The sequence below is a fragment of the Zophobas morio genome, unplaced genomic scaffold, assembly GCF_036711695.1.
Source record: "Zophobas morio isolate AGI-343-1 ecotype UQ-CSIRO unplaced genomic scaffold, CSIRO_AGI_Zmor_V1 ptg000029l, whole genome shotgun sequence".
In the NCBI taxonomy this organism is placed as follows: Eukaryota; Metazoa; Arthropoda; class Insecta; order Coleoptera; family Tenebrionidae; genus Zophobas; species Zophobas morio.
The window spans coordinates 9,740,045-9,766,353 of NW_026972134.1; the positions used below are offsets into that span (position 1 = coordinate 9,740,045).

At 32.1% G+C, this 26,309-nt stretch overlaps 3 protein-coding genes across 3 annotated transcripts in view; all 3 read left to right on the plus strand.

The window, feature by feature from the left end:
• Positions 1-320: 320 nt before the first annotated feature.
• LOC135137382 (putative nuclease HARBI1) lies at positions 321-1,242 on the plus strand. The gene is made up of 3 exons (XM_064067008.1): positions 321-526; positions 588-1,068; positions 1,138-1,242. Exons 1-3 carry the CDS (start codon positions 321-323, stop codon positions 1,240-1,242), a joined length of 792 nt encoding a protein of 263 aa, XP_063923078.1.
• Positions 1,243-9,063: 7,821 nt separating this feature from the next.
• LOC135137208 (uncharacterized) lies at positions 9,064-9,519 on the plus strand. The gene is made up of 2 exons (XM_064066801.1): positions 9,064-9,125; positions 9,177-9,519. Exons 1-2 carry the CDS (start codon positions 9,075-9,077, stop codon positions 9,381-9,383), a joined length of 258 nt encoding a protein of 85 aa, XP_063922871.1. The 5' UTR covers positions 9,064-9,074; the 3' UTR covers positions 9,384-9,519.
• Positions 9,520-20,539: 11,020 nt separating this feature from the next.
• Sytbeta (Synaptotagmin beta) overlaps positions 20,540-26,309 on the plus strand; it is a 141,838-nt gene continuing 136,068 nt past the window's right edge. Inside the window, exon 1 of the mRNA XM_064066857.1 lies at positions 20,540-20,638. The gene's annotated coding sequence lies outside the window, so the exon portion shown is untranslated. The remainder of the gene's footprint in view (positions 20,639-26,309) is intronic.

The following is a 26,309-nucleotide window of genomic DNA, read 5'->3' on the forward strand; positions in this document are numbered from 1 at the left end:
AATTATTGTATAAATGACTTCATTTTAGTACGATTTTACAAAAACGGTATTTTTGATATTAACCCGGTTTTACAATGTATAGTTAACTATCAAGTTCGAGTTAACTTCAAGTTAAATTTTTGAATGAGTTTTACAAAGCGTGGTTATGAACTTAACTACTAGTTCCCTTGACCACCACTTCGACTGCTGGTTAACTTGGAGAATGAATTGACTAAAACTTGTACGTCGGCGCATGATGACATAACCTTTTAAACTGTTCTGTGCTTGTAAATTCTGTGTGTAATTTGTGTTGGAGTATCTTCTTTACTTTTATACTTGTAATGGATTACCTTATGGATTTTGACATTAATGCATATAGTAGTGACGAAGAACAATTTCCCAGACGGCCAAAAATAATACGGAATCGACCAAATCATCGTGAAGAATGGGATGAAACTGACTTCATTGCAAGATTCCGATTATCGAAAAGAACGACGGAAAATTTGATAGAGGAAATAGAGGAATTAATTACACATCCTACTGAAAGGTAATTTTGTAAAAATTAATTTTTAACAAATCAAAATATTAATATCCTTTTTGTTTAATAGAAATGACTGTTTATCAGCCGAAAACCAGGTACTTCTGACCCTAAGGTTTTTAGCAACCGGCTCATTTTTAAGTGTAGCTGGTGACTTTTGTGGTGTACACAAGTCGACAGCGAGTAGGACCGTAAAAAGAGTAACCGTGGCATTAGCAAATTTAAGGCATCGGTACATAAAAATGCCACAAACCTACCAAGAAATTTTAACTTGTCGGCAACAGTTCTTCAATATTGCAAGATTTCCACGATGTATAGGAGCTATTGACTGCAGCTATGTAAAAATACAGTCGCCTGGTGGAGATAATGCAGAGATTTTTAGAAATCGGAAACAGTTTTTTTCGTTGAACGTTCAGACGGTGTCAGACACTAATTTAAAAATTTTGGACATTGTGTCACGTTGGCCAGGATCTGCACATGATGCACATATATTCCGGAACTCTGCACTATGTGCAAGATTTGAAATGGGCCAATTTAGAGATAGTGTATTGGTGGGTGATAGTGGTTATCCAGTTAAAAAATATCTGTCACCCCACTATTAAATAGAAATTCGAATGCAGAAAATTTATACAACGAGTCACTCATTAGAACCAGGAATGTCGTCGAAAGAAGTTACGGGGTGTGGAAAAGGAGATTTCCGTGTCTGCCAATGGGGTTGCGATTAAAGTTAGACACCGTTCAAGCACTTACTGTCGCTACAGCAGTACTTCACAATATAGCAGTAAATGAAAATGACATCTTACCAGCTGTAAACTCTGAACAAGAAGCAGCAATAAACATTGTAAACAATGTTGATGAAGAATTATTAGCTGTACAGGCAGTTGGTTTAAATTACAATTTAAACAACCAATCTCGTTTGAATTTAATAAATAACTATTTTGCACGTTTCTAAAATGTTAATATGTAGTATTAATTTACATTTGCACTGTAAGGTATATAACTTTTTAATTGTTTTTATTGTTTCACATGATTTGCTTAACGTTTTTTTAATTGTTTAGTGTTGTACTTGATGTTCATAATAAAACTACTCTAGTGACTGCATTTTTGTTTTATTGTTTAAAATTACGCAATTGTCTTTGCTTCAATCTTATCTCCGTTTTCAATATCGCCATTTTTAACTGATGTTCTTCCAAAAACTTTTGTTTTTGCAGCTTGATGAACTCAAGTTTCGCCTCAATGACAGGATTAGAATAAACTTTTTTTCCTTGGTTAACTCCAACTGAAAAATTAACAGAATTCATTTTGTGGACTTTAAAAACAATGCAACTTACATCGACTTTTCCTCCTTAATTTTTTGGAAGTTTGTTGAGAGAGTTTTTTTGGACAATATGCAGTCCAGTCCGTCTCTATTTCCTCCACGCCTTCTTGTTGATTACTTCCCGAAGGTCCTGGGACAATCTGTTCATATTCTGCCATCACATATTCCTCAATACTAGGGGGGTTATGAACTAAAAAGTGAAGATAAAAAATATTATTTCACGACTAATTATATATATAATATATATATATATATATATATATATTGCAGCAACCTAACTTTTTATAGTCACCAACGCGTGGAGAGGTAATGTCGACTTTTTAAAAAACACACGGGCGCTTCGCGCCCTGCGCTCCCTTACAAATATACTCCTAAACGTGGACATTCTTGCTCCGTGGATCATTTAGTTATTGTAATTTGTGCGAGTGAAATTGCGTGTGTATTTAGTTGCCTACACTTGGCGTAACTAATAGGGTGCCAACCACAGTACGAACAATAAATATTTTTTATATTATACATCGACTTACTCGCGCCAAGATGGCTTGCGCCAAGATGGTTCGCGCCAAGATGGCTTGCACCAAAGTGTCCCTGCGCCAAGTTGGCTTTGCGCCAAAATGTCTCGTGCAAGTCAGCCGCGCCAACTTGCCCGCGCCAAGTCGGTCGCGCCAAATAGTCCCATTCCGTGAAATTTCGTTTGACCTAGTCTTTAATAAATTATCTTTATTATCTAATACCACTAATCCTGGTCCGGATGGTATTCCACTGTATTTTTTAAAACTTTGTAGTCTAACTATTACAGTTCCTATCACTCTCCTCTGTCAGTCATCTTTAAAAAGTAGTATTTGCCCTGATAAATAGAAAATGTCTTATATATTTTGCCATTATTTAAATCTGGTACAAAAAATGATGTGTGTAATTACAGACCAATTTGTTCCATCTCACTTTTGTGTAAAGTGTTAGAGTCAATTATCACTGATAGTTTCTTAACCATATCTATACTTATATTATAAAGCTGAAGAGTTTGTTTGGTTGAACGCGCTAGTTTCAGAAACTACTGGTTCGAATTGAAAAAATCTTTTTGTGTTGGATAATCCACTTATCGTATCTACATATAGGCTATATAACATCACGCTGCGATCAATAGGAGCGAAGTAGCAATGAAAAAGGAAAATTAGTCCTCCTTTGACAGCTTCCGTTGCTTACGGTGCTTAAACGGTTAAAGTTACTTAAAAATCATGTATGATGAAACTGTTCCCCTCTAAAAGTTCTAAAGAAAAGTCCCCGACAGCATATGTCTATCTTTTAAGGTCGACTCAGTATTACGTTTTTTATGGTAATGAAATTTGTTCTAAAATAATAACGCATCTATGCATCTATATAAATAAAAATGAATCGCCGAAATGTATGTACGCGCATAACTTCAGAACGACTGCACCGAATTGGATGATTCTTTTTTTTATGTGTTCCTTATTGTCAGGACAAGGTTTATATGTAAGAAAATTTATAAAAAATAAGACAGCTAAAAGACAAAAAAAATTTAAAAATTTTGTATGGGAATCGCAAGTGTCCCTAGATATACTTTGGGGTTTCTTGTATTTCTTGAATTTTTCTTGGATTTTTTTGGACTCTTTGCACTTTTTGGACTTTCCGGACTTTAAGGTTTCTCCAGATTCTTTGGATTCTTCGGATTCTTCGAATTATTTTCTTGGACTTTTGGGATGTTTTCCATTTTTTTTAATGTTTTGGGTTTTTTTTTTTTTGGATTTTTGGATATATTGATGTCTTGAGTTTTTTGGATTTCTTGGATTTTTTGGAATATTGGAATTTTTGAGGTTCTTGGGTTTCTTGTATTTCTTGGATTTTTTGAATATTTTTGGACTTTTTGGATTTTTTGGACATTCCGGACTTTGCGCTTTTTCCGGATACTTTGAATTCTTCGGATTCTTCGAATTCTTCGGATTCCTCGGATTCTTCGGTTTTCGATACTTCGGATTTTTTTTCTTTGGATTTTTGGAATATTTTCGATTTCTGGAATTATTGGAATTCTTGAGTTTTTTGTCTCTTGGATTTTTTGGATTATTGGGGTTCTTGGGGTTTTTGGGGTTTCTTGCATTTCTTGAATTTTTCATGGATTTTTTTGGACTCTTTGGACTTTTTAGACTTTCCGGACTTTGCGGTTTCTCCGGATTTTTTGGATTCTTCCGATTCTTTGGATTCTTCGGATTCTTCGAATTATTCGGATTATTCGGATTCTTCTGATTTCGGATTATTTTCTTCATTAGACTTTTGGGATATTTTCGATTTTTTGGATTTTTGCAATTAGGCTCCGCCCCATAATTACAAAATCCATATTTCGTTGAAAAAATGTAGGGAGTACCATTTTAACCATGTTCTAAGTTCCCTGTTGTGAAAAGTTGACTATGTATATTAAGAAAAAAAAGCCAAAATATAAGTCCCATCCACCCGCCCTGTCTCAATTCTGATGATTTTTTTTATTCGTCGTAAGCCGAGGGGCGGAGCTTAATTCTAAAATCCAGATTTCCTTACCAAAAATTTACCATTTTAAACGTGTTTTAAGTTTTGTAAGGATAAAAAGAATCATCACAATTGAGATGGGGTGGGTGCATTTTTTTCTTAATGTACATAGTATTCTTTGAACAACACGATACTCAAAAATATGTTTTTCATTTCTTGTAAAGAAATAAGTGTTTTGCAGTTAAAATTCGCCCCCTTGGTTCACGCTGAATAAAAAAAAATTATCACAATTGACACAGGGTGGGTGGGCGGGCTTACATTTTGCCTTTTTGTTTTAATATGTGTAGACTTCTTTTCACAACGTGAAACTTAAAATATGTTTCAAATGGAAAATTTGTAGAAGGAAATATCAATTTTGCAATTAGGCTCCGCCCCATAATTGCAAAATCCATATTTCCTTGCAAAAATGTACCATCATGTTTTAAGTTTCTTTTTGTGAAAAGATGCCTAAGTATATTAAGAAAAAAAGTCTATCTGGGGTCTCTAGGAATCGCCACTTCGAATTAATGTCAATAGTTGGCGTTCCTGACGGACCTGTCGTCTAACTGACGTATCATACAAAACTATTTCTTCCGTGCGATTGTGAAAAGTACATTGTATTTCAAATCGTTTTTTGTTTTTTCGTAAAAAAAACGTCGTTTATTTTAAGAAAAGTCTTGGTTAAAGTAAATTTAGTTACACATTGCGAAAGTTTTTTATTAATTTTGATCTACCATTCTATTTACCTATTTTCACTTTGTTGGTTTCGACAAAACCTCAAACTTTACCGTTATTCGAGGATTTAATTTGAAGTTTTCAATATTTTAACATTCTCAAGACAAAATTTACAGATTTGATTGACTGTGAAAATAATTCTGTCTCATTTTATGAAGTTCATTACAATGCCGAGAAGACGACAAGCTGACATAGGTCCACGAAGTCAATCAAATGTGCAACGACCTACCTCATGTGCAAACCGCAATCAAAGCATCAAAGGTGCATTTAAAAAACACATTAGGAGCGGGAATATGGAGAACTTTTCAGGTAATTAACTTTTATTTATGCATAAATTGTGCAGTGCGTTTTTTCTAACACTGGCCATAGAGATTCCCATCTCAAGGTGTCTACTCCATACTAACTTATATTTTGGTTACTCGATTTTTGCCTTGATGGTTGAACACTGTCACTGTTTTCCTTTTTTGTTGTATCGAGACGCTACTTGAGCATCAACTGTTACCGACTGAAGTATTACCACCATCTAGAAAAACTAGAAATATTTTGGGTTAATATTCGAGTAAATACTTCGTATTTCGAGTATGAGCATCTACTGAGTTTTATTTATATCAACCATTGTCAAAAATTGATCGAACGTTGTTTCGACAGAACTCTCTTCGCACTAAAAGTACTTATAATGGAACATATTCAGCATTTTCAAGTTGAGTCTTTTCTTCACACAATTTTGTGATGATCTAATCAACATTTACGATCAACACGTATACCACCTTGGATTGGTGCAGTGAATAATTATAAAAATAACTGTATTGTATTCCCAAAATTATCTGCGAAAATCGACTGAGCCGTTCCATCAATTTTTTGGGGGAAATAAATAAATATTCTTAAGAATTTACCATGCTTACAATAACTTTAAAACGTCTGCAAGATCTCAAAGTATTCATTTCTGCAACTCTTGAGTTATTCTCTAAAATAAATTGACTGATCCATACATTTTTTTGAGTCACTGTAAAAGCACATCAAAAAAATATGATTGCAATGATAAATTACGTATATATATCGATGATATTTTGCACATTTTAGATAGGATTTATTCGGCAAAATTTTGAGATGACGTCATCAAGTTTTTGGGCTTGATATACAGATATATTTCGATTAAAAAGCTACCATGCCATACAGTAACTTCAAAACGTCTGTAATATTCCAAAATTCAGTTTTGCAATTCTTGATTCAGTCAATAAAATAAATTGACTCAGTGATTAATTTTTTTGAGACACCCCCTATAAGCAAAACTAAACAATATGAATGGAATGATAAATCGCAAGTACAGTCTCATCCTATTTTGGACATTTTAGATAGGATTCATTTGGCAAAATTTTGGGCTAAAGTCATCAATTTTTTGGAGCGGATAGTAAATATATTTTGAATAAAAATTTATTATGCTTATCATATGTTTAAAACATCTGAAAGATTTCCAAGCATTCGGTTTTGCAGATTCAAAGTTAAATTGTAGGTGAAACGAAGTTCACGGGGTCAGCTAGTATAAAAATACAATTACTACAAACCAGCATGATTTTATGCCCCAACGTAGTACAGTTACTAATCTTTTCGTTTATACTAACTATATTATTATCAAAGCGCTGGAACGTGATAACCAAGTTGATTCCGTATATACCGATTTCTCCAAAGCGTTTGATCGAGTAAACATTAAATTATTATTAACAAAACTAACGAAATGCGGTATAATCGGAAATATTTTTAAATGGTTAACTTATTCACACTTAATTCGTCGTATCCAAAAAGTCAATCTTAAGGGCTTTTTATCAGAAGAAATCCAGGTAACATCCGGTGTTCCCCAAGGGAGCCATTTAGGCCCAATATTATTCCTATCATTTCTCTTATTTATAAATGATATTGTTCATTTTTTCAAATATTCAAAGTGTTTATTATTTGCAGATGATTTAAAACTCTTTTTACAAATAACGAACAATAATGATGCTATTAATTTTCAAAAAGACATTGATTCATTAAATAATTGGTGTAAGGATAACGACATGTCATTAAATATAAATAAGTGTAAAATTATATCTTTCGCATGGTTAATACAGCCCCTTGAATATCGGTATTATATTGGTTGCAACCATTTCGGACCTAAGTATTATTTTGGATCCTCTACTTAAATATAATTTTCATATTGACAATATCATAAAAAGAGCGTATAGATTAACTGGATTTATAAAAAGGCAGCGTAAACATTTTAATAATGTAACGATAAGCATAAAATTATTTCATTCGTTAGTTAGGTCTTTTCTTGAATATGGCTATGTCATTTGGAATCCATATTACAGAAATGGAGTTCAGCGTATTGAAGAGATACAAAGAAAGTTGGTTAATTTCATTTTATTTAAGCTTAAAATAGACAAAAATAAATATTCTTATGAGGATCGAACTTAGTTGCTAGGATTGAATCACTTGAATTTCGTACGAATAAATTTATGTTAATTTACGGTTATAAAGTTTTGCACAATCAATTTGATTGTCCAATTTTAATATATTTTTTTAACTTTCGAGTTCCTAATTATAATACTAGAGGTAATGATTTATTTTCTATTGAGCTTCAAAGAACTAATTATGGAATTCGCTCCCCTTGTATGAGAATTGCAAGACTAATTAATGACTTACCTTCATCTATCGATATATTTAATTGTAATTTGAATCTCTTTAGAAAAATGTTATCCTGTAATCATATTTATTGAGTTTTATTATTTCTGTTTGTTTTTAAGGTACAATTTGCATTGCTTAAATTAGATTAATTTTTATTAACTATATCTCATTAGTTTTAGGTCTAAATTACTTTGTAAATTACCTATTTGGATTTTTCTGTTGGCAATTAAGTAACAATAAACAATAAACAAAACAAAAAAAAAGATAATTAATATGCGCCGATTAATAAACCCAGCCCCGGGTATCATTATATCCAATGTCTGCCTGTCCATTCCTCACCAGGTTGCTGAAACCTTGATCAAGTCTAGTTAGGAAAAAGTTTACTTTTCCAAATCCAAATGAATATGGAAAACTTAAACAATTAACCACCGAATTTTACAAAATATATATTATCAGTCTGTATTTGTTGCTTTTCAATACTTTCATATTTTTTTAGAATCACTTACACACCGGTTATGTGTTTCTATACTTCAGGGGAAAGAGCACTTGTGTCTAAACCTGTCTAACATTAAACCATTTTTTTTTGAGACATGTGCGTGTATTTTTTCAAGTTTTTAACTATCTATGTATACTCTGTATTGTACACACATAATTTTCTCACCAAGCTTCAATCCTTGTTTGATTTAAACGTTGTGCAAATATCTTTGAGCTTAAAATATATTAAATAATCAAAATGTGCCATTATTTATGAAAGCACTAATTAAACATAAAGTCAAGGCAAGTTTTCCTGAGGTGAAGAACTCAGGTTTGCACAGCAAGCAGAAAATTTTAGCATGCAATGACTGCTTTCGTCCATGTTTCATTTCAGAGCATATTTGACCGTTGAATATTTGGTAGCATTAGCTGGAAAATTGTGTCTGATTCGCAATCCAGGCTTAAAAAACATGTTTTGTTAAGATAAACTTTGTTAAAAGATATTTATCCAAAATAAGTGGTGTTAAATAACAAAATAATAAAAAAGACGGTAAACTACAATTTAAACAATTTTGGTAATGCGCCTATTTAACCTTGGTCATGTCATATGATTTATAATACTTAAAATTAACGCAATAGTAAACAGATAAAATGAAAACCGTATTGTGTGAAATCTGTAATTTTATGCATTTTTTGCTCTTCTCGCACAACGCATTGCTCACCTAATTGTCCCAATTTGACAGAATTAACTTTTTACACAATTTCGGTCACATAATTTTTGTCGTCAGATGAAGGTCCATGGTTTTTGCAACATATAAAAGCGTCCACAAGTGTTAAACAACATCAAACGCCAAAATGAAAAACTTGCGTCTCTTCTCAGTGTTCGTTGTTTTAGCAGCTTTATTGGTGAGTTCTATTAGATATATAAAAGCAGTTGTTTTTATTTAAATAATTTAGTTGGTTAATCTTGCATTGGCCCAACAACAATCTGGGGGACCACCTGGCGGTTCTGGTGGTGGACAAGGTGGATTCAGCGGAGGTTTTAGTGGAGGAGCATCTGGGGGAGCATCCGGAGGTGGTCCTAGTGGAACTGGAGGATTTGGTGGAAATGCTCAAGGAAATTTCGGTGCGGGAGGACAGGGGGGTGTTCCTGGACAGGGTTAAATGCTTGAATGGTTTATTTGTTTGAATGGGAGTGGTGAATATTATTAAAATATCAACTAAACATGTTTTTTTTATTTTTGTTATGCTTCGATCGATTTGATAAGGTTTGAAATATTTTTTTTAACGGGAGACTATTTTTTTTTCGTACTGTTGGGGTCATGAAACGTCGAGAAAACATATGGCCATTCGTCCGATAGACTCGGTTACTATACTTCGTTGGCTTACGCTCGGGAAATAATATTATTTTGTTGTTTTAAAATTTATTTTATTTATTATTTGGCAATGGCATTTGTAATGACCGCCAATCCTGAAAACATAAGCTATACCACTTCTATTAAAGCATTCAATTTGGGTTTTTTTTTAAAGGACAATTTGCCGCATGAGCCCAAGGCAAGTGTACAAATACCCCTAGGGGAAAAAAGTTACTTTACTCACGAATTGCATACAAACATTTTTTCACGTTCGTAATAAAAATCAAGAACTGCAGCATGTTTCAATAAAACTACAGGCTTTTCTTTCAACTCCCCATTTCACAAATAAGTCGTATATTTTTAAATATTAGCCCTTGGGTTTTTCCGGCAATAGATTCAATGTGATCATACTTGCCTCCTTGACAATTTATTCAGGGGTAAAAGAGAAATTCGCGTCGGTATCTGATTCCATTGTGCGAACACACCGTGGAACCTAATACAAAGCACTCAAATAAGAACTAAATTACAAAATTTTTCGATGCGTTCTAATTTCTGATAAATGTGTTAATCAATCGTCATAACAACGACAACGCGTCGACACATTTTTTTTTTAAGTGCGTGAAGAAAAATCCTATGACAGTTTTTTCACGGTTCTAGAGGATTGAAAAAAACTTACCCTCCGTATACAAAAAAAAATGAAAAACGTTACACTTTTTTCACAGACGGATTGCTAATGTTTTGCAGTATTTTACGGCATTAACGAATTTTTAAACAATTGTCAGTTTTCATATTTATTATAAGCATTAGGCGGCTTCCGGTATTTTATCTCGACAATTTGCAGACTTTTCACAAGTCTTGTGATTGATAGTGGGACGATAGTGGGTGAAGAGAAATATCTCCCTTTCTACAATAATAATAAAAAGGGATAGGCATCAGTTTAAATGTTTCAAAGCAATCGGATTTGTGACACGATGGAATGGATCTCGTATCAAACGATGAACGGAAGATTTCGTTTGACACGTTCCGTCTAAACGCAGAAAAAAAATGTTGAGGAAAATCTACACGATATTTGAGAATTTAACAACGACGAGGTGAAAGTTTAGTCAAATCAGTAGTGCATGTGAATAACGACAAAAAAAATTAATAAGTTCACAAAATTTTAATGAGTTAAAAACCTACGTAAAAATCAGTACATCTTGTGAGATTTTATAAATAAAAATTGAAAAATCTACAAAGCTTTACCTGTGCTGTTTTTTTCTTAAAAAAATCTTATAATTCTTGTACAATACAACACAATTTGCGATGTTACTTGGTCAAATTATTTTCAATAAAAAAATGTATCTAAAGATTGCGTGTTTAATAAATATTAACATAATTTAAATACATACTCCTATTTTTTATTCAACTCTTCCTAACTTTCTTAAATTTGTTTAAGTACAACAACTTTTAACGTTGAACATGCAGTGTCTTGCATCAATTTAGGACTAAAATTTTTACAAAATTAAAACAAGGGATGAGCGGTTAGGTGTTTAGAATAAAACTGGTTGTACAGAAAAATATATGATAATCAAATATACGAGTATATTACAAAAAATTAAAATAAGAAGATTAGAATAGGGGTTGTTGATGTTATTTTTTTTTCAACATTTCAAGAAGAAAGGCACAACGACAAGAAACAGCCATGATGGAATCCTATCGATATTTGTGGATGAATCCACATATGCTGAAACTAATATATTGTAAAATTTAAGTTTATTAATAAAACTTGAACAAACTTTTATTTGTTTCGTGTTTCAATAATCCAATAATGTTCTAAAGGTGACATACAATTTAAAACATTGTAACGAAATTTAATCAATATGCGTGCTTGAGACACTTTAAATAGAGTCGCACTGGCTAAAAGGTGAGAAAAACACATTGTTAACCGCTAACTATCATACGTCAAAGAAGTTTTTATTAAAGCCTCGTTGAATGTACAGGTCTAGAAATACAAATTTCCACTTAAACCTCTATTAACCAGCTGTGGAAATTGATTAAAGTGTGTAAATTTTTGGGCTAATTCCTCCAGTTCGGTAGTTACTGAAAAATGTTTTTTTTTTTTTAATTGTTGATATAAAGTGAATTAGCTTGCAGACAAAGTAATTTTGTTTGCGTTACTGATACGATTATAAGAATATGAATCGAAATTTAACTTTAAAGAAAGCGTACACATTTTCACTTTTGTAGAAAAATAAAACAACAACGCTTGTGATGAAGCTGCAAAGAAAATGGTACAACTTAAATAAAATATTAAATTAATTAATATCCATTAAACATTGGTGTTACTCAAGCTTTGGCATAAAAAGGTATTCACTTTTTTGCAAAAACGATAATTGAAAAATTTCACCTTTGTATACGATTTCTTTCTGATCCAGAAGCAGTTCATACATTAAAGGTCAAACGGCTAAAAACATCATTTTCCAACAGCTACAGAACAATATGGATTTTATCTTAATTTAAGTAAAAAAAGTTGGTTACTGTCGCCACGACGATAAATACATCTTCTGGAAAAATTATGTTTTCAAGCATTATCGTATAAGCTACAACCAAAGCTGATGAATTATTTACAAGGGTGAGTGTTAAATCGCCGAGAAACTCTTCGCGATAATCATTTGTGGAAAAATAGCCTGTTACATTTTACGACCATAAGTATAATAATGTTGTATTATTAGCAAATAAAGGGTTTCTTATTAATGATAATAATAACTTTTACTGAGTACCATGAAACAATTAAAAAAGCAATAACAGTAAAAATAATAAATAATAAATTGTGCATACTCAAAAGGACTACAGATTCAGTAGTACTGATTTACAATCTGTCTCTAAGTAAATAAATAAATTAGACATTGAAATAAGTATAAAGTGTAAAATATTGAAGATATACGCGAATACGTATTATAAACTAAAAATTAAATAATGACGTTAATAATGTTATTTATGATATACGCAGTTAAATATAAAAATAACGATTTATATAAACTCAAGAAGTGAGGAGGTACGTATATCAACAATCAAATCCACTTGTCGCCGTTTTCTGTCATGCACAGAGCTACGAAGTACGATTTTATTATGCAGGTAAGAGACTCATGATGAAGTTGAACTTTTATAATAAGTTTTACGGAATGACGAAAATATCTTTCAAGGATTTTTATCCAGTGTAAATTTTATACAAACGGTGTTATATATAGTTCTCGTGGAAGCCCATACGCCGCCCCGGTACGACGTCTATGCGTCTTCTAGTATGTACGCGTTGCTTCTCGTATGTAGTCTGACTCAACGGCCGCGCGGATGCAAGCGGATGTCTAATAAAAAAAGGCAACGATCTTCACGGTAAATCTAGGCCCAAAATAGTACGTACAACTCTTTTTTGTAGGCAAAAAATAATAAAATAATGATGGAAGAAGTACAGCATAGGTAATGTTTGAATAAAATAAACCGTAGTAACCAGACTTTAGCGCTTCAAAGTTAATAGTGTCCTTAATATTGTGTATAGGAATAGGACTGACGATAGTTTACCTGCCAAATTTTTTATATATTCACTCCATGTTATACTTGCAGCAATAATTATGCCTAGTAATTTAACACAACTGATGCTGGTGGAGTTACTTAGGGATACCTGAAGTTGCTGAGTTTCAGATCTGTTGAGCTTTAAAGAAGTAGAGACAAATCAAACGTTGGCACTATTTAATGCTGTCTCTGTTATAGCTCGGTATTATTCTTGATACAGTTATAAAAATCGTTAGTGTAAATAATAAAAAGAAGGGCCCCTAATACGGAGCCTTGAGGCACTCCATAACTAACTTTTAAGGTATTCGAGTGACTATTATTCACAGAGACACTATTTTCTACCAGTGAGGTAGGATGCAAGTAAGTCAAGTGGCACTCCTCTAATTCCATAAAACTCAAGTTTTGCTATTAATATTTAGTGTAATCATACTATGTTCATAATAATTAATGTTCAAGACTTTGTTTTGATCAAAATTTCAAATATTTTACCAAAAATTGGGACAATGTTAATGGGTCTGTAGTTATCCATATTAGTAGGGTCATCTTTCTTGAAGACTGGTATAATTCTACTCACTTTGAAGGAATCAGTAAAATTTCCAAAGCTAAAACATGTATTAATGAAATTAGTGAATGCAGTTAACAATACGTTCACAGTAGATTGCAAAAGTAACAAAGCATTACTCAGTAGCCGCCTGGAGCGAGTGTCCAGAAGATTTTTATAAGGATCAATCATTTTAAATGCATTAAATACAGTTTGACATATATAGTCAGTAAATTTTAGCTGATTCTCAAACCCAAGACTGTTAACTACTCCTACAGAAGAAATTGCCTTTATTTTATTGGTGTACCTACAGTAACTAAAATAGTTTTTAACGATTTAAAGAAAACAGTTACCTATTACAAGTCCAATCACGCGAAATTTCAAAATTTGAGTTAATTTTATCTGTAGCGTTGTTCAGATACAAAATTGAAAGAATAATAAATTTGAAAGTCATCAGCACACATATGAAATTGACAGTGATGAAGATATAGTTAGGAAAATCAATAGATTGTATAAATGGAAAACTAAACAGAACCGTGCACAGATCGTTGAAGTACGTGGTGTCAATGTTACCGTCAGTCACCATGATCAACCTTTAGTAAAAGAGGATAGTTATCACCCTTGTTTGTCAATAGAAGTAGACTGTTTGATTAATAACGACTGCAAATTTGTAAATGATAAACTGCTATCCAGATACAATTATCGTAAAGCAAAATTCTCAGGTATGTACACAGCAATGCAATCGCTAACTTGGGATGAGATTAATAGCACTGAAGATGTAAACCATGCTTGTGATATATTGTACAATAAGATATTTTCAGTTATTGAAATGCATGTCCCAAGATCTAGTGTGAAAAATTCTAAATATCCTATATGGTTTACTAATGAGATAATAAAAAATATCAAGAGTAGAAAATATTACTGGAAATTATATAAGAAGACCAATTTTGAAATGTATCGCGACAAAGCAAAAAATTTACAAAAGTCAGTAAAGAGAAGCATACAACGTGAACACGAACAGTTTATCTGTTCGGCTGAATCTGATATCAAATTGAATCCAAATAACTTCTGGAGTTATATAACTAACAAAAAAAAAAACAGCAGAATACCAGGGAAAATGTTCCAAAATGACTTCTCCTATACTACAGCTCAAGAAATTGTTGATGGTTTCGCTAATCATTTTAAGAGTGTCTTTGTTAAACCTTTCAACTCTAGTCGTCAAACAAGTGATAATTCCTGTGATATTTTTCATTCATCTAATGATAACATAGATCCAAATTTTGATAGCGTTATTGATACTAATATTAGCTGTGATAAATTTAATGTCTGTGATATCCCTGTCAATTCTGATATTAATGTTTTGCATACGTTTGAAATTACTGTTATTGATGTACGTAAAGCTAGTCGCAAACTTAAGTCAAACTTTACAATGGGCTGTGATCAACTACCCTCATTCTTTATAAAAGACTGTCTTAGCTGTTTTGAGGTCGCTCTTTGTGTAATATTTAATCGAATTATTAGAAATTGCACATTTCCTGATATATGGAAAGTTTCTAAAGTGTGCCGAGTTTTTAAGTCTGGGAATAGATCAGATGTTACAAACTATCGTCCCATAGCTATAATTCTCAACTTCGCAAAAATTTTCGAAAGTATAATAGCACACAAATTATACAGCCATATAGCTAACTCTCTTGTTCCTGAACAACATGGTTTCGTTAGAGGTCGGTCCACAAGCACAAATCTTTGTAATTTCACTCAGCTTGTGTCAAATGCCCTGAACGATAGAAAACAAGTTGATGTCGTATATACTGATTTCAGTAAGGCGTTTGATCAAGTGAGTCATGAACTTGTTGTAAATAAGCTGCACACTTTTGGTATCTGTGATAATCTTGTCGAATTATTAATTTCACTATTAGAAGACCGTAAGAATTATGTAGAGTATCGTGGCGTTGAATCATAATTATATGACACATTTAGTGGGGTTACTCAAGGGTCAAATTTAGGGCCTCTTATGTTTCAAGTATTCATTAATGACATTGTCAAGTGTTTTAATTCAAAAGTTTATTTATATGCGGATGACTTAAAAATTGTTACAATAATTGAATCATATGAGGATTGCCTAGTCCTACAATCTGACATTAAAGCTCTATGTGGATGGTGTAATGGTAATAAACTTCAAATTAATAAGAAGAAGTGCGATGTCATGACACTCTCACGGAAGCCTGTGAATATAATATTTGATTATACTTTTGATACCGATTTAATTAATAGGTGTGACGTTAAAAAAGATTTAGGTGTCATATTTGATCCAGTATTGTCATTTATACCCCATTATCAGTATGTAGGTAAAAGCTACAAGATGCTTGGTTTTATAATAAGGAACTCTAGAAGTTTTACACATATTGATAGTTTCAAAATATTATTTTTTGCATTTGTAAGAAGTAATCTAGAATACTGCAGCATAATATGGAACCCGCACTATCAAATACACATTCGCAACTATGAGTCAATTCAGCGCAAATTTTTTAAAATACTTATATTTTGTTAAACATAGAGAGTACCCGGAGCGTGGCTATCCATATTATAATCTTGTGACAGAATTTGATATAGATCCACTTTATGTAAGACGACAAATAAGTTCTGTAATGTGTCTTTATAACATCATTCATAACAACATAGACAACTCTGAATTGTTAGAGATGTTAAACTTTAACGTCTCTAGGTTAGGTATACGTTGTGTTAAAACTTTTTATTGTTCAAGTGCACGAACTAACCAGCATAAGAGTTCACCTATGTTATTGATGTGTACGTTATATAATGAGTTACAAATATTTGCAGATATCTTTCTAAATAATAAAAAAAATTCTATTCTGATATTTCAACAGCACTTAAAATGCGTGTATTACTGTAAGTTAGATACTTATTTAGTATACTTATTTATTACATTGTATTCCTTTAATTTTTTAATTAGGCATAATATTTTTATTAATTTCTTCTTTATTATCTTAAAGTGTGTCCTAAATGGTACCCTTCTTGGACATTTTGTATTTTGTTCTTGGGTTAAATATATATTATTATTAATAATATTATTAGTACACCACTTTCTATTGTTATGGCTTTAGAAATAGAATCATGGCAGGACACCACTTGAGATCTGTTACAAAGGTAGTTTTCAAGCCAAAATACGCAATTTTCACAAAGGTCATAATATTTTATTTTAGCAAGCAACACGTTAAAATTAACCGCATCGAATGCTTTAGACATATCTAGTAAAGTAAGTGAAGTTACCTTCCCATCACAGCAGCCTCTCAATACGTCATCAATTAAAGCACTAAAAACAGTGCAAGTACTAAAGTATATTCTGAAGCCTGCTATTTTCAACAATGTAATAAGTAAGCTAATCGATCTTAGATCTTTAAGGCAAGTTGGAACACATTTCTTTGTAAATGGTTTTGCCATAGCATATTTCCATTAGCTAGGAGTTTGTTTTAAAATCCATGGAAGGGCAATTTGCAACATTTGACATGATATTCCATCAAGGCCTGCAGAGTCAGCTTTTTGTTTACAAGTGATTTCAGTAATAGTAAATAGTATTTACGGGATGACAAACAGATTTTAAAGTATTATCATAAGCATATTGAGATGAGAATTTAGACAGATATTCGACATTGGGAGTCAATTGGGGGACACTTCTAATAAAGTATTAATTTATTAGATCTACATCATTAAACATTTAAGAAATCATTGTAGTAATACATATAATATTACTCCAGGATTTTATTTTTCTCTAGAATAAGATCGAGTTAAGTCCATATGAAGCGAGACTGTGACAGTAATATCCTCGTTTTTCTAGAATTATGGCTTAATTGTAATAGTTTCTAAGTTAACAATAATAATTTTTATATTGAAGTTTTAAAGTTTTTTTTTTTTTGCTTTACTTGTTTTTATATTTCACTCAATCATTAATAGCTTATATCTATGATACAGAGTAAGACCAGGGCGTTATGAGAGGGCGTTATAAATCATAATAGCCTTTAATTTTCACATAAGTTTATTGTTGCTAATACTCCTTATAATAACAAAATTATATAAACAGTAAATAAATAGTTATATTTTCCAAAATTAGTCAGGGTTGTGAGATGTTCCTGAAAATGAAGCAAATGTAGAACGTGAAAATGGACTCTCTCTACGATTGCATCATTCAAAATCGATAATGAAATTGACTGATCTTGGGTCTTTAGCCATTTCTCTTTGTTTTGGTGACAACTTTCCTTGGGAATGTGTTCGGAATGTTTTCATTAGTCAGTAATATAGCTTCCAAAATTAATATTTTGACCACAATGACTTGGGAGGGACTTTATTTTTCAAATTACAAAAGAACAAAAATCTTAACGAAATCATTAATCTAAAACAAAAGAATCATAATAGCGTACCAATTCTTGAAAATACGCCATCATCGTTTCATTTGCGGGATGTACAGAATTTTGTAGCTTCCAAGTGGTAAACACTTTTCATTGCCTTTCTGCGCATTAGTCAAAATTTCTTTAGTAATATCTTATTTTTCCATTTTTTGTCGGTAGTGAAAACTACATATTTGTTAGTGCAAATGAAGTAAGCAATAAATAGCGCAACGTCAAGGTTGCTTTACTTTTTCCCGCATTTTTTTTTTTGAAAAATTTAATAAATGAAAAAAGGGGTTTTTGTATTTTTCATGAAACATAAAATTACCTATGAACCACGGGAGTTGTCGGATGATAATGTCCATCAGGCAACATCCATCCCTCGGGCTGGATCCCCGCTGCCCTCCGGGCATTATCACCTTTGCAACGCCCTACATACATACGTAAATATAAAAATTTCAAATTGTCAGTAAATCAGGAACAGTTGTTGCGTGTTATTTTATAACCGGAGCATGAACATCAAACAACGATAGTCGAGAGCCGTTAAACTACTCAAGATTTTCATCTAGGCCACAAATATCATATTCGTAAACCTTGCTCTAATTCATTTTAGTTGCATCTTCGAAAAATAACTCAGTTTAGCTTCTTAAAAGATCTAACTCTTTTAAGAAGGCACCTAATCAAATCTACCGCTAGTTCACATACATTTATGTTGTGCTATTTATGGGTAACACTCATAGACACAACTGTTGTAGTAGAGAATATTAAAGCTAATAAATGTTCACTTGTAAGGTAACACGTGTTGGTGAGTCAATTAAATGAGAGAAATTACTCATGAGATTTAACAAATACATAGTTTGTATCGGGTTCATCTACAAGTAATTTTGCGTTAAATCTCGAAGGGGAATAATATTAAAATAGTTATTAATCACTACAAAGTTAAAAATATCTTCTAAATTAGAAAAACAGGAATAGTGAATTTTTGGAGTTTTATAAACCACACCAACAATTAAGATTACCTTTAATAATGATTTTGACAAATAGGAATTCTAAATCAGTTGAAGTATTAACAGATATATCGATAACTGTAATGTTAAATGTTAATAGAACATATAATCCTAACCCTCTAGATGGAAAATCTTTACCTATCATGTTAGAATAGGGATTGAAACGACAGTCTTGATTGAAGCCATGTCTCTGTTACAGCAAAAACAGAGAATGGATTTTAAAGAACAAATTTTCTAAAAACATCAAATTTCATTCATATGAAAGAATAGAAACCAGTTACGTACCTTAGTAATTATTATTATTATTATTATTAAGATTAAGAATAACAGAAGGATTAACTAACGCCATAAACAATATTGCAGCGGCCTAGAGGCACGTGACTGATGAAGGTAAGACCAAGAGCTCATTTAGGTTTACACTAAAATGGGCAATATTTTCGGAATATACAGTAATTTAATTACATTCGTTTAATAAAAATTACTAATTAATGTTGTAGCAATTTTAATTGCAACTTCAAACTTAATTAAAAATCTTATTGGAAGTGTTTGCCATTTTTTTAAACACTGGTTTAATCCCCGACATGCTAAATCCTTTCCAAAGACTACAAAATGTTGATCGCCCAATACAAGCATGTTCTTACAATGAAATCGTTATTTTTATGGATACTATACAGGATGTTATTGAAAAGTACGTACATACAACAAAATTGACAGTTATTCGCGAAAGTCTAAAAAGTCTGAAAAACTTATTTTGTGTTATCAAATAATCCTTATCCTTCTTAGACGCTACTGAAGGATAAATAGGTAAAATTAATTTATTTTAGTAAATCCTAGGAACTGTAACAATGAAACTTTTGTCAAGACTAAATGTTGCTATAGAAACAAAAGATGATATTTTTATCAGAGGCGTACAACAAATTTGGATATAAATTTTAATAATTTTTGTCTCTAAAAAGAGAACACATTTACCAAAACTTTTTTTTTACTTTTAGCAGCCATACTTCCAGACCAACTGCCGATTTTATTTTGTACGTACCTTTCAATAGCAGGCTTTATATAATAATTGACATCACGAGGTATGTTAATATATTTTACCATATCTGAACAATGCTTAGTTCATCTTTACAGGTATAACATCTTCAAGTTTTTCGTTCCGAACTTTCCGTCTAAAAAACTACGTTTCAATCAAACCAAATGGAACAACGACACAACTCTGTAGCTTTCCGCAATAAAACGAACAGCTTCCTTATTTCAACCATCAGCACGTATCGCATCCTTTTGTTCTATCCTGGCGTTCACCAAACCATGCGACGTAACCCCATTCGCCAAAAAATGGCCCCAATTTATTACCATCCTCTCCAAAACCCATCTCCTGTCCACAGATAACGCTCCGGCTCCGCCCGACACCGTCCGATCTCCTCGAGCTTTCTCGATAAGCTCTGTACCATTCATTCTCATGTTCTGAATCCGCGTAGCTTACAAGCTTTTTCACGTCGCGTAAACAAGGCGATTCACAACAGCTGTTGACTAATTTCCACGTTTCGAGCATCGATTCCGGCCGGAGTTTCCGGTAAGTGCCACATTCAATCAAATCAAGCCACAAATTTTCCTCAAAAAAAATAAAAATAAAAACAGAATTAATTGCGAACAATTCCAGCGCGCCGTATTATACTGCGCTCCAACTTTATTATGTTGTTGTGTTTTCGGAAAGTGTTGGAGCGGGGGCTTTCCGTGGTGTAATTTCCCTGTGCGGAATGCGAATTTAGGTAACTCGTAAAAGCTTTTTGTTTGAGATTCGACTCACGTTGCCGATACGTCTTGATATTTCTCCTGGTTATGCAGGAAGTGTCGCAGGTTTGTCGTTTAATCAAGGTTGCATGTATTTTTGGGCGGAGATGTTTGAGGTCTGTTAAGTCCGGATGCGAGTGATTATCCGCATTTTTGCGTCGAGGACTGATTTTTCCGTTTGCATAATTTAATACCTGCGAGGATTCTGTCTTCCTTTCGAGGCGTGAAATTATTTTTGTGTCCGTTTTGCGAACTTGCTTAATTTAATTTCCGGGATTCATTTGCCGGGTTGTAGCGACTTGAGGAATTTATTATGATTGTTATCGGGGTGCTTCCAGTAAACACATTTCTTAGTTAAGTGTTCAAATTACTTGCAAAACGGCCAGTAATTGCGTTAAAGTTGCATCTGTTTCGAATTAGCAGCTTCCCGGCTTCAATATTTCCGCTTTATATTTGAAATTTAAATTCGCGTAAAATAGCCTTTGGATAATTGCTGATTAAAGCGAAACCTTTTTTCGATATTTTCGGTCGTTGAGAGCGTTATTGCTCTCCGACTCCTCTAATTAAACAAATCGTTTAATTTTTCAACGGGTTTATCGCTTTTTGTTTGTTTGACGTTTTGCATGGAAACGAGTTTTAATGTCGCATATATTAATGTATACTGCCTGTTTTCTGCAAATGATAAAAATTACTGCAGGAAGTTATGACCGGAATCGGTTATAACGTACTTTATTCCCTTTTTATTTTTTAAATAAGTAAATAATAAAATACTCCTACTTTGTTTATGGGTATAGAGGGTGCCACACTGTTAGTGCATATTTGAATTGTTTTTTTAGCAAAAAAGTGTCTAAATCACAATTTATTTGTAATTAAAATTTCTTCAAATATTTTGACTCATACATACTTACAAAAACAGCTACCACTCCACGCTTATCATCCCCCCTTAAAAAATTGATCACACCACCCCAAATTTTTTTCGAAAAAATGCTATCTTAAATGTGCATTGTGCAAAGTATGATGAGTCTATAATTGTGCTTTATCACTGCATAAATATTTTTTAGATTTGCTTATACGGGGTGTGTGAAAAAAATCAATGACTGAGTCAATTTATTTTATAGATTAAATCAAGAATTGTAAAACTGAATACTTTGAAATTTTGACGTTTTAAAGTTATTGCAAGCATGGTAACTTTTTAATGAAAATGTATCTGTTCATCAACCCCAAAAAACTGATTACGGCATGTCAAAATTTTGCCGAAAAAATTCTTTCGCAAATGTGCAAAATATGAACAGACTTTTAATCATTGCATTCATATTTTTTTAAATTTGCTTAAACAGGTGACTCAAAAAAATTAATGAACCAGTCAATTTATTATTGATCAAATTAAGAACGAGCCACCCCATTTTCTGGAAAATGTGAGAATACGCTCGTCTTTATAACAATAAAATAATGATAAGGTAAGAATAATAATAATAACATTCAGAATATTTTGTTCAATGGAGGCTTATGAATAGAGAGCGGAAAATATGCAGCAAAATTTTGGGAAATATGATCATATGATATGCATCAAATTTATGCAAATATGCAATAACTTTCTTAATATATGCAGAGATATGCAGTTGCATATGCTCCAAAAATAATAAAAAAGCGTAATAACCGAACTAAATTTATTTACAAATTGCAAAAACACCTTACCTTTTATTACAAAAAATACATAAATCACATTGCAAAGTGTTTAATTAGATCTCACTGACAAATAAATGACACTTTTTAAGATAATATTCTTATACTAAAAAATAAATATAGGTAAACAGAACGAATTAAAAAATAGTAGTAAGGTAATCGACTATTTAATTACTATTTTGGTAACAATTTATTTTTAAATATTTTTCGAAATATTCTAACAAAAATTTTTCCGGTGATTCAAAAGTATATATTTGTAAATAGAAAAACTGCGTATTGCGTGCACAGATGTAAAAATACTTATCGGATTAGAGCAGGCACAACAAAACACAGTTCCTTCTTGAAGAATAAGTTCAGGAAAAGGTTTAATTCATAAATTAATTTGAGTTATCTACATATTGACACACATCTCTATCGCTTTAAATACTTAAATGCAAACTCACGATGAAAAATAATAGGATAACGTCCCTTCGACCACCATAAAACATACCATTAATACACTTAAGTAACGAACAAAAATATTGAAATGAACTGTATTTCCAAAAGTAATTAGGACCCGAATTTACCTGGAAGGATGGCTTAACACTCAGTGGTTCCTCCAAACTACCATAAAACCCAAACCTTTCCCAGTTATTTGAAGCTCAGGACAATATTTGCAATATGATTCATGAAATTTCGTCTTTCTAGAAAAATGTCGATCGAATGGCAATTTTTTTTTTCAAAGTAGTACAAAAATTGATAAAAATGCTAAATATGCACCCGTTACGTGAAATATGCAGCAGAAGGCAAATATATGCAAATATGCAATTTTTTTATAGCTGTATTCATTTTTAATTAGCATGATTCGTTCACATATTAAATATCAAGACTTATATGCAAAAAATAACAGATATGCAAATTTCATAAAATCCGCTCTCTACTTATGAATAATTTTAGTCATCTGTTTTGGGGAGATAAACTCATTCAAATCAAACAAATGTCTACGGGACATTCTTCCGATGTAATGTACTCCCGTTTATAAGGTGCTGTAAATAATTTTTTTGCACTCATAACCTTTTTTGATGATCTTAGCGTATTCAACAGCATGCGGCACGTCGCACGTCATGCACAGATGCGTTTTTCTATGACGTCGTTGTTTACAAATAAAGCTGGGCGGTCGAAATTTATTCGTCCTATCTACCCGTCTGAAGTGCGCCCGATGCATCCTTGCCTTACTCGCTTCTCGCTTTCCAATTGTGGATCATTTTTAATAATTTACAGAAATAGTTTTCTATTCAGCGAGACCGACACTGGAAAATTATTAAAAACATTATTATTATTTGCCACAGCGGACTATTTAGGTTAAGTACAATAAATCGTTGAATTCGCTAAATAAAGTGGCACGGCATTACAATAAGTAGTGCTCTAGTGGCATACTGTTGTGTAAAAGTAGACATCATTTTCACAGGAAAAAGCACCAAAATGTTTGAAGCAAACAACCGTAAAATTCATTGTAGAAGGTGTTGAAATGAAAAGACATAAAAGAAAATTAACTTTTTATGAAAGATATTTTACGATTTAAAGCAATCAAGAAGATATTGGTTTCATAAATTATGCAGAAAATTGTAATGAACTAATGACTAACCATCCGTTCATCGGAATTTAATAAACACAAACTATGAAGAGAAATATGGATTTTGACTGTTCTGAAGATAATCAAAAATAATGAAGTAGACGGTTACATAGACGCACATTGGGATTTCTATGTCCAGGATTGAAAATTATACACTGAATAAGCATTTATATTCGGAGGAGCAGCTATACGGCCAGTATCATGCAATAAATACAGAACTGTAGAACCCTACAGCAGTAGTCCGATGCTACAAAAAAAGCTCTTCATTTGGAAATATTTCTCTCTATTATTAGTGTTTTCAATTTCAATAGAATCAAAGTACTCAAGATGAACTTAAAAGTTTTCAATCTATCCAATTGTCCGTTCTAAAAACAAATTAATAAGAACGAAAGATTGTATGTTCAGTGACAGTAGTTAATATGCTAAATATGTATTAATATATATATGATTGATTTAAAGTTATAAAGAAAACAGTGCTTTGGTCAAAAGAACGGTGTAGATTAGAGTATGCAAATTTACTTCCATGTCTTATCATCGTGATGGAACTTTCCAGAATGCACATACTCAGTACAAGCTTGTATAAACGAAATGTTACAAAGTTCACAGATATCCAAATTGAAGAAGTTTCTGTATTAAATCACACTCAGAATAAAATTTATAACTTTGTTAGAACTGGTACACTGAATAAAACTAAATTACCATGACATTAGCGACCAGTCAAAGTTGTTGAAAAAAGATTTCGTATGCATCCATACACGATTACAACAGTTGATGACCTTTCATTTGTGGACATTAGAGGCAGGAATTTATGCAACAATTCACACATTAACTGAACGACGAAGAATTTCGCTTGAGTTATTTCCAACAAAATGGAGTGACTACAAAAAAGGCAGCTTTAATTTTGCAACAGTTTTATGAAAAGCGAGTTGTAAGCCTGGAGTTTAATCGAAAATTCCTCTCATCTTACAGCATTAGATTTTTGAGTTGGCTGTTTAAAAGGGCAAGGATATAAACAGGAATTTATTAATTTAGAACTACAAAATGAAATTAATCCGTCCTAACATAAACGAAGAAATGTTTCGTAATATGAAAAATGTTTACTTTTTTGTACCTATAAATAAAAAACTGTTTATGATAAACTTGAGAAATTATTTTATGTTTATTTAAGCCAACGTTTTTTAATTTAAAATTTTCAGTTTTAAATTAATCTTTTCTAGTTTATGGACAGATTAAAGAGTTAGAAACAATAAACAGTGCAGTAAATCAGCTTAAACTATTTAATTTAAAAACATTTTCTTGAATGAAAAATCTGTTTAAAGGACTGCATTGACTTTGGTTGGAATACTTAATAAAAAATGTATTAGTAAAAGACCATCCGTCTGATAACTAGTAAGAAAATAATCTTAATGTTAAAATATCGCGCAAACAACATACTTTATAATCGACTCATCGTTGGAAAGGACTCAGTTGCATAGGATTTGTTGATTACAAATTATGTTGTTCGCTCCTATTTTCATTTCCTGGAGATTACATATTTGGAAATATTTCTATAGAAAAAATTATTATTTCTCTTTGATTTTCGTTCCCGATCGTAAGCTAAGGAAGTACTGTAATCGAGTTCATTAGGTGAATGACTGCTTTCATGATTTCTTGACATTTCATTAACCCTAGAGTACGAAATAATGGGTCTCCCATTTCCTTCTGTCTGTCAGTCTGGATGTGTTGATTTTTTATGGACAGATAATCTCCGAAACTACTTACTTTACCGACTGTTATCATATTTTAGACAGGTGTTTCTCAGAATCAAAATAAATATCACATTATTTGGAAATTAAGTTAAAATATTCACACATAACAGAAATTGGTGACCGTATAAGCGTATTGCTTCTGGATAGATTTGTATAAAACAACATATGTTGTCTTGAACTGAGACATGGAATATTGAAATTAATTAGGCTCAAAAGGGAACTACAATTTATTTTGTTGTTTAATAAGTTAAATAAAAATTTAACTATGATAAAAGAACGACGTGTTTCCAAGAATTATAACTAAACCTAAATAATAGTTCTACATGATCACAAGCTCTAGCAGGGTAGACTCCATCTAATACATAACACATGAATTTCAAAAATTTCCTCTAAACCGCCTCAATTTGGTT

Excerpts from the sequence above, each read along its gene's own strand:
- LOC135137382 (XM_064067008.1), top strand. The coding sequence starts at position 321 with ATGGATTACCTTATGGATTTTGACATTAATGCATATAGTAGTGACGAA. Across the intron at positions 527-587 it reads ATTACACATCCTACTGAAAG|AAATGACTGTTTATCAGCCG; the intron begins GTAATTTTGTAA and ends TTTGTTTAATAG. Across the intron at positions 1,069-1,137 it reads AATTTAGAGATAGTGTATTG|AAAATTTATACAACGAGTCA; the intron begins GTGGGTGATAGT and ends ATTCGAATGCAG.
- LOC135137208 (XM_064066801.1), top strand. The coding sequence starts at position 9,075 with ATGAAAAACTTGCGTCTCTTCTCAGTGTTCGTTGTTTTAGCAGCTTTA. Across the intron at positions 9,126-9,176 it reads TTGTTTTAGCAGCTTTATTG|TTGGTTAATCTTGCATTGGC; the intron begins GTGAGTTCTATT and ends TAAATAATTTAG.